Genomic DNA, 14,335 nt, shown 5'->3' with positions numbered 1-14,335 from the left:
GAGGGGAGCTAGATTCCCGGGTGCTTCCTCCTCTGCCACCTTCCCAGAATCCTCTACTTCATTTAATTTTTACTATTTCCAGTTGCGCAGAAAGAGTGGCTTGGGCTATACTTTAGCCTTGAACTCAGCTTTCGTTGCATTCCGCAAGTTTTGAAACGCCGTGTCCTCAGATTTCCTGCGATTAAATTATGATCATTGCTCAGTACTAGATAATATAGCCTCTATTTTTGCTCTGGTACACTTGAGTGGTTGTGGGTTTTTTTGTTGTTGTTGTTTTGTTTTTAGATTTAAGATACTGTTAATTTTTAGCAATGGATTATAAGACATTTTAAAAAAGATTCCATGAGTCCACAGTGATACAGAGACAACAGAGAGGAAGAATGGGGGCTGCTGAGCAGAGAGGAGTCCAAGCTCTGCTACCCTGCGGAGGAGGGGACATTATAAGGGAAGGGGGGGGAAATCCTGTCGTCCCCTCCCCCGTGCTCCTGTGGCCAAGTCCTCGGCGCCCCCGCCCGTTTGCAGGCGGGGAAAGTCCTGGAGGGACAGCCTAGGGACCTGCCCCTGGGACACGTGGGAGGCACTGCAGCTGATGAGGGCAGGCTGTGGGTCGGGGTGCGCAGGGGCGTGCACAGGGCCTCGGGAACCCCCGCCCACCGCTCAGGGCTTCGAGCTTCGGGGGCTCGGCTCCGGCGGTCGCGCGCGCGCCGGGCAGCCGTGGGCGGGGCGGAGCGGAGCGGGGCGGGGCCAGAGAGGCGCGCGCCGGGCAGCCGTGGGCGGGGCGGGGCGGGGCAGCCGTGGGCGGGGCGGGGCGGGGCGGGGCGGGGCGCGGCCGCCGGAAGCGCCTTTCCCGGAAGGCACCCAGGCGGCGCCGGCCTCCGGGGCGGCCTCGGTGATGGCTGCTGGGCGGCGGGAGCTCTCTGCCTAGCCCGAGTTGCCGCGCCGCTGGAGGATGGCCTCGCTCGGGCCGGCCGCTGCGGGCGAGCAGGTCCCGGGGGCCGAGGCGGAACCGGGCGCCGCGGGGCCTCCGCCGCCGCCGCCGCCGCCGCCGTCCTCTCTGGGGCCCCTGCTCCCCCTGCAGCGGGAGCCGCTGTACAACTGGCAGGCGACCAAGGCGTCGCTGAAGGAGCGCTTCGCCTTCCTCTTCAACTCGGAGCTGCTGAGCGATGTGCGCTTCGTGCTGGGCAAGGGCCGCGGCGCGGCGGCGGCCGGGGGCCCGCAGCGCATCCCCGCGCACCGCTTCGTGCTGGCGGCCGGCAGCGCCGTCTTCGACGCCATGTTCAACGGCGGCATGGCCACCACGTCGGCCGAGATCGAGCTGCCCGACGTGGAGCCCGCCGCCTTCCTGGCGCTGCTGAGGTGAGCGGCCCCCCGCGGCCCTCTCCCGCGGGTCCGGGCCTCAGTTTCCTCCCGGCGGCCGGGCACCGTCCCGTGTCCGCGTCCGCTGGGCGAGCGCCCTCCTGGTCGGGTCCGGCCCCCGACTGTCGCCGACCTTCGGGATCGGAGCACCGGTGGGCTGCGGTGTGGACCAGCTTGTCCCGAGGGCCCATTCGCCAAGTTTTACTTGTCCTTTTCTTGGGGACCGGCGGGGGGTGGGGGTCGGGGAGCGGAGAACTCTCGTAGGACCCATTTTTTGCGTTATAAATTCCGACTCCTTTTTCGTTAGCCTCTGCCTCGGTTGTCAGGACCCAGGGAGGCAGGACCAAAACAGGTAGGTGTGGCCTTTCTGCAGACAAGGTCACATCTGCTTAAAAACAAACCCAGCCGCCAGTGTTGAGGAGTTTGCTTTTGGCTCATCGGAGAATGCTACACGGGCTTCTGATTCATTCTAGTTCACGGAAGGGAGCTAATCGTTTGGCATTATTAGCTTGCATTCACAGAAGTCCGGTTGGGGAAGTGTAGGTATTGTTTTTTTATACTTCCCCATTTGGGATTGGGGTCCAGAAAAGTCAAGCGACTGGCCAAGGTAACAGCAGCCTCGGAAGGAAGACCGTGAGTGCTTCATTCCATCTAGAGGGTGCCTGACAACAGTGTCTTCCTAAACTAGCAGAGTCTTGGGTGGTGCTGAGCCAAAAAAACAGGTCGTGAACAGATACCTAGTCCGTCCACAGCTCGATCAGGAAGATTAGTGGGAAACAATACAAAGATAAAAGAAGTAGAAAAGGAATACTAAAGTCCCATAAGGGATCCCTGGGTGGCGCAGCGGTTTGGCGCCTGCCTTTGGCCCAGGGCGCGATCCTGGAGACCCGGGATCGAATCCCACGTCGGGCTCCTGGTGCATGGAGCCTGCTTCTCCCTCTGCCTATGTCTCTGCCTCTCTCTCTCTCTCTCTCTCTGTGACTACCATAAATAAATAAAAAATATTAAAAAAAAAAGTTTAAAGTCCCATAAAAAGTGGGCAAAAGGCAGGGTAGATAACTCACTTAAAGAAAAGATAGAGCTGGGCAGCCCGGGTGGCTCAGCGGTTTAGCGGCCCAGGGCTTGATCCTGGAGACCCTGGATCGAGTCGCACGTCGGGCTCCCTGCATGGAGCTTGCTTCTCCCTCTGCCTGTGTCTCTGCCTCTCTCTCTGTGTCTCATGAATAAAAAAAAAAAAGATACAGCCGATTAACAAAGAATGTTTAACCTCAGTGAGTAAAGAAATAGAAATTAAAAGCAAACCCTTTCCTCCCAGTATTTTAAAGATAATATTGGAAAAGCTAAGATAATATTGGAAAAGCCTTCTCTGATAAAGGTGGTGGCAGAACAGTTTGGCACTATAGATGCCCTGCCTCCCCCCCCCCCCCCCCCCCCCCCCCCCCCGTGTTCAGGTACTGAAAAAAATGTGTATAAAAATATTTACAGCTGGGTTATTTATAGTAGTAAGGAAGCAGTTAGCTGGAGGGAATGGTTAGATAAACAATGATAGTACTTTAGATGCAGTATAATGCTACTGAGCAGGAGACTGATGAGGACGAGGTAATATTAACATGGGAAATGTGTATAATAGCCCTGGAAACTGTGCTGTGGATAAAATTGTGAAGAGTAAGGGAACAAACATATACCTAGAGATGTGGATAGGAGAAAGTATACCAAAATGCTAACCAGAGCTTTATTGGAGTGGTGAGATGATACTGCCTTTTTCTTCCTCTTTTCTCTTTGTTTCCCATAATCTATGCAATTTAGTTAAATTACATTTATAAAGAGAGAGGGAAAAAAAAGGCTCAAAAGCTAGGATCGAGGTCATTCTCATTTTGGTTTGAGGTCATTGACAGGAGGATTGGTTATAGCTTGTTTAGATTTTCTAGACTGTATTTTAAAGCGATTGTTGGTGTACCTGCATTGTAATATCCTTGAGTGCTTGTTAAATTTATAGATCCCTTCCTCCCTCTTTGAAATATTGTAATGTTTGGAGATGGGACCTTGAGAGCGTTTTTAATACTCTCTGTAAATACTAGTACCGACTAAATATGAGAGCCACTGATCTAAAAATACTGTCCAGTTTTTTCCTTTAAAATTAGGGATTGGGGGATCCCTGGGTGGCACAGCGGTTTGGCGCCTGCCTTTGGCCCAGAGCGCGATCCTGGAGACCCGGGATCGAATCCCACGTCGGGCTCCCAGTGCATGGAGCCTGCTTCTCCCTCTGCCTATGTCTCTGCCTCTCTCTCTCTCTGTGACTATCATAAATAAATTTAAAAAAATTAAAAAAAAATAAAATTAGGGATTGGGGACACCAGGTTGTGATCTCTGGGTCCTGGGATCAAGCCCTACATGGGGCTCCCTGCTCGGGGGGAGGGGGGGGACTGCTTCTCCCTCTGCCTCCCACTTGTGCTCTCTCGCTCACTGTCTCTCAAAAAAAAAATCTTAAAAAAAATAAAAACAGATTGGTAGAATAAGAATGCAGAGGGAAAAATGCTTAGTAGATATTTTTACTGAAGCTGTTAATCAGTCAATGCTTTCTATCAATAGAAAATAAGTAGGTTAATTTTAAAGTCTTTGAAATTTTTCTATGTTCAGTGTGGTCATTGTATTTGTCCTTCCTCAGATTCCAGTCATTGTTCTGTTCTGAAATGATATCTGGACTGATTGTTACATGATATCTGGACCAAAAGGTATTGGTGGCCGGGAAAGCATAGATGCTGTCCTTACTTATTCTTGTGTGACAAACAGATGTCTCATAGTTAGTACTTGCTGAGTGGGGAAAACTGGTTAGCTTGGGCCTATTTTCATTATGTTTACAAATCGAGTCAGTTAGCGTTATAAAAAAATGCTTGTTTTGATCTGCCTGACCTTAAAGTGATGTTCTTCAGTTCATTTGAGAAACACCGTGCATGCCTTCCTTGTGCCAGCCACTGTTTTAGATGTTGGATACAGCAGTGAAGAAGAAAAAGTCCCTGCCCTCATGTAGTTTAAAATCTAGTAAGGAAAAACAAAGATATAATGTCAAGTATTGATAAGTATTTTATTTATTTATTTATTTTTATTTATTTTAAAAAAGATTTTATTTACTGATTCATGAGAGACACAGAGAGAGGCAGAGACACAGCAGAGGGAGAAGCAGGCTCCCTGTGGGGATCCCGATGTGGGACTCAATCCCAGGACCCCGGGATCTTGACCTGAATCAAAGGCAGATGGTCAACCTCTGAGCCACTCAGGTGTCTCTGATAAGTATTTTAAAGAAAAATGATCACGCTGTGAGGGAAGGAGCATTCTCACCAAGGCAAAGCGTGTCTAAGGTCCTTAATTTCTCCTGTTGAATGAACTGCAAGAGTAAAGCAGTGTGATTTGAGCAGAATGAATAAGGGGGGAAGTGGTGGAAGAGGTCAGAAAGACAGGCTGGACAAGGTTGTACAGGGCTGGATAGCCTGTGGAGAGACTGATATATGGTGGGAAGCATTTGGAAAGTTTTCAGTGGGGAGGTGATAGGATCTGATTTACATTTTTAAAAACTCATTCTGGCAGTTTGGAGATTAGACTGCAGAGGAAGTAAAAGGAGGAGCAGCAAGTTGAATTAACAGGCTTTTGCAGTAGTCCAGGCAAGAAAAATGATAGTGGGTTATATATACCAGAATGGGAGTGACTGGGATAAAAGGTGATCACATTGTGAATATATGATTGACCTTTGAACGACATGAGTTTGAACCACATGGGCACACATACATGTGGATTTTTTCCAACAAGTACAGTACAGTAAATATTTTCCTTTATGATTTTCTTAATAACATTTTCTTTTTTCTAGCTCACTCAATTGTAAGAATACAGTATATAATAATACAACATACAAAATAATGTATTAATTGACTATGTTATCAGTATGTCTTCTGGTCAACAGTAGGCTATTAGTAAAGTTTTTGGGGAGTCAAAAGTTATATGCAGGTTTTCACCTTTGTGGAGGGAGGGGGATAGGGAGTGGAGGCCATGTCCCTAATCCCTGTGCTATTCAAAGGTCAACTGTATTTTGTAAAGGTAGAACCAAGATGTCTAAGATGTTCAAGGAGGGCTGTAGAGTACAGCCATAAATATGAACCCGGAGTTTAGGGAAGAGAACATAGATTTGAGAGCTAAAAGTGGATGATTTTTAAAGCATGAGACCAAATGAGATTATCTGGGGAGGGAATGCAGATTGTGAACAGAGGCACCAGGATGAGCCCTGGGGGCCTCCACCAAGGGGAGATGTAGAAGGGGAACAGAATAAAATGAGACTGAGACACAGCTGGCAGTGCAATTAATAGAAGCAAGGAGACTGGGATCTTGAAAGTCAAGGTGAAGAAAGTGTTTCAACCGAGGGGGAGCTGTCAGCTGTGTTAAATGCTGCTGAGAGTTGGGTGAAATGAGGCTATTGGTAACCCTGGCAAGAGTGGCAAATGGATTGGAGTAGATTGGGGATGGAATAGGACGTGAGGCGGGGAGGGGGGGGGGGGCAGCTAGTGTAAACAATCATCTCTGCAGCAGATGTATTGCAGAAAGGAAGAGAAATGGAGTGGTGGCTGGAAGGGACATGATTAACTGTTCCTCAGGATTCTGTCTTCAGCTGCCTTCTTCCTTTCTCCTATTAACTCATGGCCTTACATACTTCCCTAGCTATATTGCCAGACTTCCACTCAGTTTTGTCTTATTTTTTAAAAAACATTATTTGAGAGAGAGACAACACGCAGTGATGGAGCGGGCAAGGGAGAGGGAGAAGCAGACTCCCTGCTAAGCAGGGAGCCTGACGGGGGGTGAAGGTGGGGGTGGTGGTGCTCCAATCCAGGACCCTGGGATCATGATGTGAACTGAAGGCAGACCCTCAACCATCTGAGCCACTCAGGTGCTCCTCTACTCAGTTTTAGAACCCTACTTCCAATCTGACATTCACAAAATGAAAGTCTAATATCCATACACATGAACATATAAATAAAAATAAGGTGACATTTAACAGGTATTTACTGTTCCTAAGTACCTTCTGTGCTCTTAAATTCCCACAGTCTCAGGGACGCCTGGGTGGGTCAAAGGTTGCGAATCTGCCTTCAACCCAGGGTGTGATGCTGGAGTCCTGGGATCGAGTCCCACATCAGGCTCCCTGCATGGAGCCTGCTTCTCCCTCTGCCTCTCTCTGTGTCTCTCATGAATAAATAAATAAAATCTTAAAAAAAAAAAAAATTCCCACAGTCTCTGAGCAGGTACTCATTTATTTATTTATTTAAATTTTATTTTTAAGTCATCTCTATACCAAAGTGGGGCTCAAATTCATAATCCTGGGATCAAGAGTCCCCTGCTCCACCGACTCAGCCAGCCAAGCATCCTGAACAGGCACTCTTATTATTACACTCATTTTCAATCAGCTTTTGCCACAGTAATGCTATAAAGTGCCCCAAAATTTGGGGACTTAGGAAACAATCATTTATTCTTGCTAGTGACTATTCTTAGTGCATCAGTTGGGTGACTGACAAGCTGTGACTCCAAGCTGTAGTGTCCTTCCTGTCCTGTTCTGTGTGTTTCTTATCCTTCGTGGGCTATTTGTGAGGGTTCTCCCTCTTCTTAATTTGCTTTCCTGCATGGCTTCAACCAAACTGTGCCTTTACTCTCAGCTCTCCTCATTTTACACTTTGCTAGCCAGTTCTCTTTCTGATGGTGTCCCTTCTGCCACGTTCTTTGAGTTAGAGGGAGTCACACAGGGCCAACCCAGTTGATTATGGGGCAGGTTTCTATAAGGCCATGGACAGGGATCCCTGGGTGGCGCAGCGGTTTGGCGCCTGCCTTTGGCCCAGGGCACGATCCTGGAGACCCAGGATCGAATCCCACATCAGGCTCCCGGTGCATGGAGCCTGCTTCTCCCTCTGCCTGTGTCTCTGCCTCTCTCTCTTTCTCTCTGTGACTATCATAAATAAATAAAAAATTAAAAAAAAAAAAAAAAAGGCCATGGACAATAGAAGGCATGATTTACTGGGGCCATCTTCAGAGATGAGTTATCATACTGTGCCTGATATATAATTCTGTTATAATTGTAACATTTTAATCATTTCATTGCTAACCCTGTGGGCAGAGCTATCTTACCCATGTTTGTATTTCTCAGACCTGTCACAGTGCCCGGTATTTTTTTTTTTTTTTAAGGATTTTATTTATTTATTCATGAGAGAGACAGAGAGGAAGAGGCAAAGACACAGGCAGAGGGAGAAACAGGGCCCACGCAGGGAGCCTGATGTGGGACTTGATCCTGGGACTCTGGGATCACGTCCTGAGCCGAAGGCAGATGCTCAACCGCTGAGCCACCCAGGCATCCCAGTGCCCGGTATTATATAGTTGCTCAGTACATGTTTTTGAGTAAAATGAATGAGTCAGTAGTGATAAAAAGGTTCTTATGTGTGATCTTGTGGCTTTTCTTATTTAAAGTGAAGTTTTCACCATAGCTTTTTAAAATTTTTGCTTAATTATAATCTAAATTTTATCTTTTAGAAAACCATTAGTCTTTGGTGTGAGGGGAATAGGAATAGTTTAATGGCATAATTTCTCTTGTGCTCCTGTCCTTAAATGTAGTAAATGAAGGCTGAAATGTGCATTTTAAAATGCAAAGAATTGGGGTGCCTGGGTGGCTCAGTTGGTTAAGCACCTGCCTCTTGATTTTAGCTCAGGTTGTGTGATCTCAGGGTCTTGGGATCAGCTCGTGCTTTGGGCTCCACGCTCGGTGGGGAGTCTGCTTGGGGTTCTCTATCTCCATCTTCCTCTGCTTCTCCAGGCCACACACACTCTCTCTCCCCCTCTCTTAAATTAATGCATAAACCTTAAAAAAAAAAAGAATTATGGTAATATGATTGATTTTTAGTTATATTTTGTAAACTTTGGCTTATTTTTTATTCTAGAAATTTTAATAGAATGTAAGAAAACATATAAGTAAAATATGAACCAAGATGGTTCCTGGATTTTTAAGTAGTCTATTTCCACATTAAAAGTGAATGTGGGGGGCACCTGGGTGGCTCAGTCAGTTAAGTCTTTGCCTCTGGCTCAGGTCATGATCCCAGGGTCCTGGGATCGAGTCCTGTATCGGGCTCCCTGCGGGGTACCTACTTCTCCCTCTGCCTATGTCTCTGCCTTTCTCTGCCACTCATGAATAAATAAATAAAATCTTTAGAAAAATCCCTTGATATAAACCAAAGGTATATTACCAAAGTGTAGCTTAATAACAGCAGTTTGAATGGGGGTGTGTGTGTGTGTGTGTCTATCTCAAATATAATAATCTAAAAACCCATTCTCTCTTGTTCCTGGCATTTTCTTCCCACTCTCTTGTCATTGTTTAGTCGTATTTTAAGAAGAAATTTCTCTAGGACGTTTTTGCAGATCTCTCTGACAAACCTCCCAGATACTTGTAGAACCACATACTTCAACTTTGTGGTGCTTGCCTTCTCGTCTACTCACGTACAAAGGCAAATGGTGATAAAGGCCCCACATTTCTGCTCTTTATTTTATAACTCTAGTGATTTTTACCTGAAAAAAAATGAAGGCAGATATAAAGATTCTTCCTACTTTGCCCTTTAAATGAAGATGTCACAGGTTTCTAATTCAAGAAGGGACCTGAGCATGCAGTAAGCCTTCTTTCCCAATTTAAGTGACTAAGAAAATACAAAAGAATAAATCCAAAAGAATGAAGGGGGAAAGGGAGATGGGCACAAAGCCAGCAGTGTGAAAGAGGGATAGAGTCCCTGAGAGTGTTGATGATGGGAGGGAGGGGATGATGGCAGGGGTGGGTGGGGGGGTGAGAGGGACAGAATCCAGGGCTCCGTGAACATGAACCGTGAACCGTAGTGGAGGTGGGAGCTGTCTTCCCTGGAAGAAACCCCTGCCCCTCAGGTTCTAGGCCAGGCTTGTAGGGAGGTGGGTGAGATGAGAAGGTGGAGCTAAAACGTGGGAATTAAAAGCTTGCTTTTAGATTGCATCCTCACCCAGCTCTTGCAGACTAACTCTCATGACTTCCTCCTGACAGGCTCCTCTTTGAATAAGCTGAACAAACTGTCTGGGAGAGCTTAGGGACTATAGTGTCATGGCATTAAGGGTCCCTAACCTAGAGGGTGGTTTCCTATTCTCACCCTAGGTACCAGTCAGCAAGCCTCCCACATACACAGAGCTCCCAGCCAGCCTGTCCATTTTAGGGATGGTTTAGCTGGAAAACAGGCCCATCTACACAGCGGCAAAGAAAACCAAGACCAGCTACTGGAATAATGAACTGGAGACAACCATTGATCATTTAGCATATGAGGGGAATGGGAACTTGAAGACAAAGACCAAGAGTAGCTGGTCCTGGAGGAAACAGATAATTCAGGGAAAAGAAAGGAACCTTAAAAACTTGGTTAATATCATCTTGGAGACTTGAGAACATTTTTTTGCACCCATGAAACTGAGACATGGTGCTGCGGAGAAAAAAAAGGAATGACTAAGAAAGCAACAAGAATTCTTAGAAATGTGCGCATGTGTTGCTGGGGGGGGGGGGGCGGGGTGGGAATAGAAGGCCAGAAGATGACAGCACAGACATCTGAAACATAGAGGAAAATAGGAAAAAATGAAGCAATATAAAAATAAGCAGCTAACACTTGCTGAGGCTAAGTATTTGTCAGGCGCTATTTCAGTTTATGCTAATCTCCAAGAGAGCATGATGGAGATACTGTTACTGTCGTTTCAGAAAGGAATATAAGGATGATAGCTTGTTTAAAGTCACAGAGCTGGCAGTGAGGGGACAGACTCAAACTTGAGCCATCTTTTCCTGAGACCACAGAGGTGAAAACAGCTCTCACCTGGCTGGCTTGCCAGGCTAGCCCTGGAGGCAGGCCCAGGCCCAGAAATGGTGTGTTCCATGGTAGTCAGCTTTGTGTCTTTCCCACCACCTTCATGCAGGTAACAGCATCTGCCTTCCTCATGGGAAGATTAAATGGATTGGCGTCTCACAGGGTATGCACTCAACAAACGCTGATTTTTCTCTCTCTCCTTTTTGTTCATCTCCCTCCCCCTGACTACAAGTGACTGTGCCTTACTTGGTTTTTAATTCCCTGTACTCATCACAAAGTGTGGCATATAACTTTAGGGTAAATATTGTGAGGGCAATACAGATGGTTGACTTAGGTTTCTAAAAGGTTTTGGGGAAAAAAAAGTTTTAAAACGGTGTGATCCTGAAAATCAGCAAGCCTCACGTCAAAGGCTAAGCTAAAGAGGAGAATGATAATGAGCATTCTCCACTAGAGAGAGTTGTAAGCTCGGTGATGTTATTCGAGGAGCACAGGCTTCTGGTTAGGGCAACAGGTTGGGGGATGTAATGGGCCAGGGTTTCTTGTGTGGTGATAATGAACACAGGAATGAGAGAAGAGGAAGTTGAAAGGTAGAGGGTAGCAACAGGAAATAGAACTTCTTTCTTCACTCCCTTCAGTGTAAAAAAGGATTTGAAAGATGTTAATGGGTTTTCTTATTTTATGACTTGGGTCCTAGGAATATACATATAATAAGTAGTGTTTTTAGTATCACAAAAACGCCATTTTTAGAAAGATTTATTTATTTTAGAGAGTGTGTGCATTAGCAGAGGGAGGGGCAGACAGAGAGCCAGAATCCCAAGCAGACTCCCTTCTGAGCACAGAGCCCAGTGCAGGGCTGGATCTCACGACCCTGAGATCAGGATCTGAGCTGAAATCAGAGAGGGATGCTCAACCAACTGAGCCACCTAGGTGCCAAGCAGAATGCGATTCATGTTCTTCATGCCATTCACCCCCCTTGGCTTTCCTGCATATAGTTGAGAACTGAGCAGTACACACAGGGTCTCTGAAGAGCCACAAAAAAGGCCTAAAATTGATATGCAGAAGCTCCAGGATAATTCAACTAGAACTGCCCAGGCTTTCCCTGAAGCATCTTATACCTCATTTGCAGTAGAACTGCAATCAGATAGAACTGCTATCAGATAGAACTGCTGATCTATCTAGTGATCCACAGTTAGAAGCAGCTCACTGGGAGGAGGCAGTATTGGATGGGTTCTGAGGGAAAATTGGACCGAAATACCCAAAAAGCACAAAACCTAAATACCCAAAAAGCACATGGGTCATTTAAGATATTATTAAATTGTTTTATTCCTCCAAAGACCCAGTTTGCTAGTCTTTGGGTATTATGCTAATTTGAGAATAACAATGAAAGGTTAAAAGATGCCCAGAATACCATTATCAGCAAATAATGACTGTTTTGACATCTAGAAATGGAAACTTCAGCTCTCTGTAGATTTGTTTAAATGAACATTCTTTGAAGGAGAAGTAAGTGAATCACTGCTGTCCTAAGCTGCTGTTGGGTGCCGAAAGACCTCTGAAAATTTTGCTTAAGAGAGATGGGTCTGTCTTGTGGTCTTCAGTTCTGTCGGTAAAATGGGGACACTACCCATCTCTCAGGATTGAGTAAGCATAAATATGAAATGATATATATGTGCAAATGCCCTGTAGCCCTGCAAAGTCTGATATCAATTTCAGGTGGTTTTTCAGTTTGCTCATTATCTTTTAAAATATTTCTCAGAGGTTTCACTCTGATGGATTGCTTATCTAAATTATTAACGGCTATTTCTATACTTTCCCATTTGCTTTCCAGATTTCTATATTCTGATGAAGTTCAAATTGGCCCAGAGACCGTTATGACCACTCTTTACACTGCTAAAAAATATGCAGTCCCAGCCCTGGAAGCACATTGTGTGGAATTTCTCACGAAACATCTTAGGGCAGATAATGCCTTTATGTTACTTACTCAGGTAAGTAAATATAGCTAAGGTGTGTATCATCGTAGTTTTAAAAATTGCATATAACTACATATGAGTATTAACATATTCCCTGGAGAATTGTACATCATTAAAGTGTGTGTAATTATTTTTATAGTACCATTCAGGGAAATATATTAGATTCATATGCTTTTAGAACAGAAAAGCAAATTAGAGTTAATACATTACCATATAGGTGAAAAAAGTGAAGCCTTATGTAAGTAGGCTGTTCTGACACAGAGCTATACAGTTGTGTACAATTGGAGTTGGAATTAGGATCCAGTGTTGTGCCTGGTAGGATTTGAGAGTATGATAGCATGAGATTTTCTAGACATCTTTGATCTCAATTTTTGTTGGGTCTGGAATAAAGATTGAGGTTTCAAGTCCAGAAGAGTTGTAACATATACTATCTTTGGAAGCTTGGAGGAGTGAGAATTTAAGGTTTATATGGAATGTTCTTTCTCTAATATTTAAAAGTTTTCACTAAATACAGTGTATGTATAGAGAAGTACACATTATCGTAAGTACACAATCTGATGGATTTTTACAAACTGAACACATCTATGGAACCATTAGGCAGTCTTTACCATATTACTTGGCATTTATTAAATGCCTGTAATCTGAGCTTTGTACTTTGGATATAAATAAATCACTATTTTTCTTTTTAGACAAAGTTATAATGCCCTTATACGAATTGTTTTAAAAATTCTAAGCTAGGGCAGCCCCAGTGGGGTAGTGGGATGTGATCCTGGGGTGTGATCCTGGAGTCCCAGGATCGAGTCCCACATCAGGCTCCCTGCATGGAGCCTGCTTCTCCCTCTGCCTGTGTCTCTGCCTCTCTCTCTCTCTCTCTCTCTCTCTCTCTCTCTCTCTCTCTGTGTCTCTATGAATAAATAAATAAAATCTTAAAAAAAAAATTTCTAAGCTAGCCTATAGCCATGTGTTAAGGGTTGAATTGTGTCTCCAAAATGTATGTGTTAAAATCCTAATTCCCAGTACGTCAGACTGTGATCTTATTTGGAGATAGGGTCTATACAGAGGTAAGCAAGTTAAAATGAGGAGAAGAAAAAGTTCTAAGGCTGATAATGTGGAATCCTATTGACTGTTTGTTCTGGAACCAGTCACAGATGTCCCCTAGCTCAACCCTTTCATTTTCCAAGTGGTAAGACTAAAACCTGGGCTGACGAACTACCTGCATAAAGGCTTACAACAGGCTAGCTGGGGCCAGAGCCCAGAGCTCAGGTTTTCCGCCCTGCGTCTGTTCTGTCAGACGGAGAATGTCTGATGGCACTTTGTGTTGTTGAGGTTTTTTTCCCCCATCTTTTGCCATCATCCATCTTTTGCCATTTGTAGTAATGGGAGAAAAACATGCTAATGTCACCTCTTGGACATAATCACAGAACCCCATGTCTGCATATAGTATGCCTGACGCTAAGCTAGTCGCTTTGCATGTATTACCAACATTTACTCTGCATTACAACTCTGGGATGTTATTTACTGTTATACCTGTTTTAAAGATGAGGAAATGGAAGCTTAGGGAAATACCTTACTTAATGTTAGACAGCAAGTGGTAAAACTAAGATCCCAATGTTCAACCAGTTGTTGTTAAGGTGTGGTGCTACTGATGGTGGTGATAATAGCAGAATGTACTGAGTGATGATTATGTGCCAGCACTTTGTGTTTATTCGTTCATTTAATCTTCTGTAGTAACTTTGGGAGGCATAAGTGTTCTGGGTGAAAGTTTTCTTATTGTCCCCATTTTATAGATAAGGAGATAGAAGTAGAGAAACGTGAAATAATTTGACCAAGGTCCTAGAACTATTTAGGCAGTGTCTTTCTGCATTTTTTCCTCTTTTGAATTTGTGATGAAAATCTAATATGGAAATTGATATTAAAAGATTCTTTATTGTCCAACAGTTTTAAGGTATGTGGAGAGGATCACTTAATTACTTTAATTTAAAAGTTTATTGAAAAATTTGGAAACCAATAAATTAAACTATGATAAAGTACAAACAGTTCAGCAGGTCCAAGGTGTGGCCTGAAAGTGTACATTTCTCATGGGCTTTCAGATGATGCCAGTGCTTCTGGACCACACTTTGAGTAGTAAGGGTTAACAGATGT

At 44.8% G+C, this 14,335-nt stretch overlaps 1 protein-coding gene across 1 annotated transcript in view; it reads left to right on the top strand.

The window, feature by feature from the left end:
- The first annotated feature begins 867 nt into the window (after positions 1 to 867).
- The window catches only part of BTBD1 (BTB domain containing 1), a 43,391-nt gene continuing 29,923 nt past the window's right edge, over positions 868 to 14,335 (top strand). The window contains exons 1-2 of the mRNA XM_038532960.1: positions 868 to 1,356; positions 12,052 to 12,208. Coding sequence (XP_038388888.1) covers positions 950 to 1,356; positions 12,052 to 12,208 — 564 coding nt within the window. The 5' untranslated portion in view covers positions 868 to 949. The remainder of the gene's footprint in view (positions 1,357 to 12,051; positions 12,209 to 14,335) is intronic.

This window comes from Canis lupus, chromosome 3 (assembly GCF_011100685.1).
Source record: "Canis lupus familiaris isolate Mischka breed German Shepherd chromosome 3, alternate assembly UU_Cfam_GSD_1.0, whole genome shotgun sequence".
NCBI classification, from domain to species: domain Eukaryota; kingdom Metazoa; phylum Chordata; class Mammalia; order Carnivora; family Canidae; genus Canis; species Canis lupus.
This window is presented reverse-complemented; position numbering and strand designations above follow the sequence as displayed.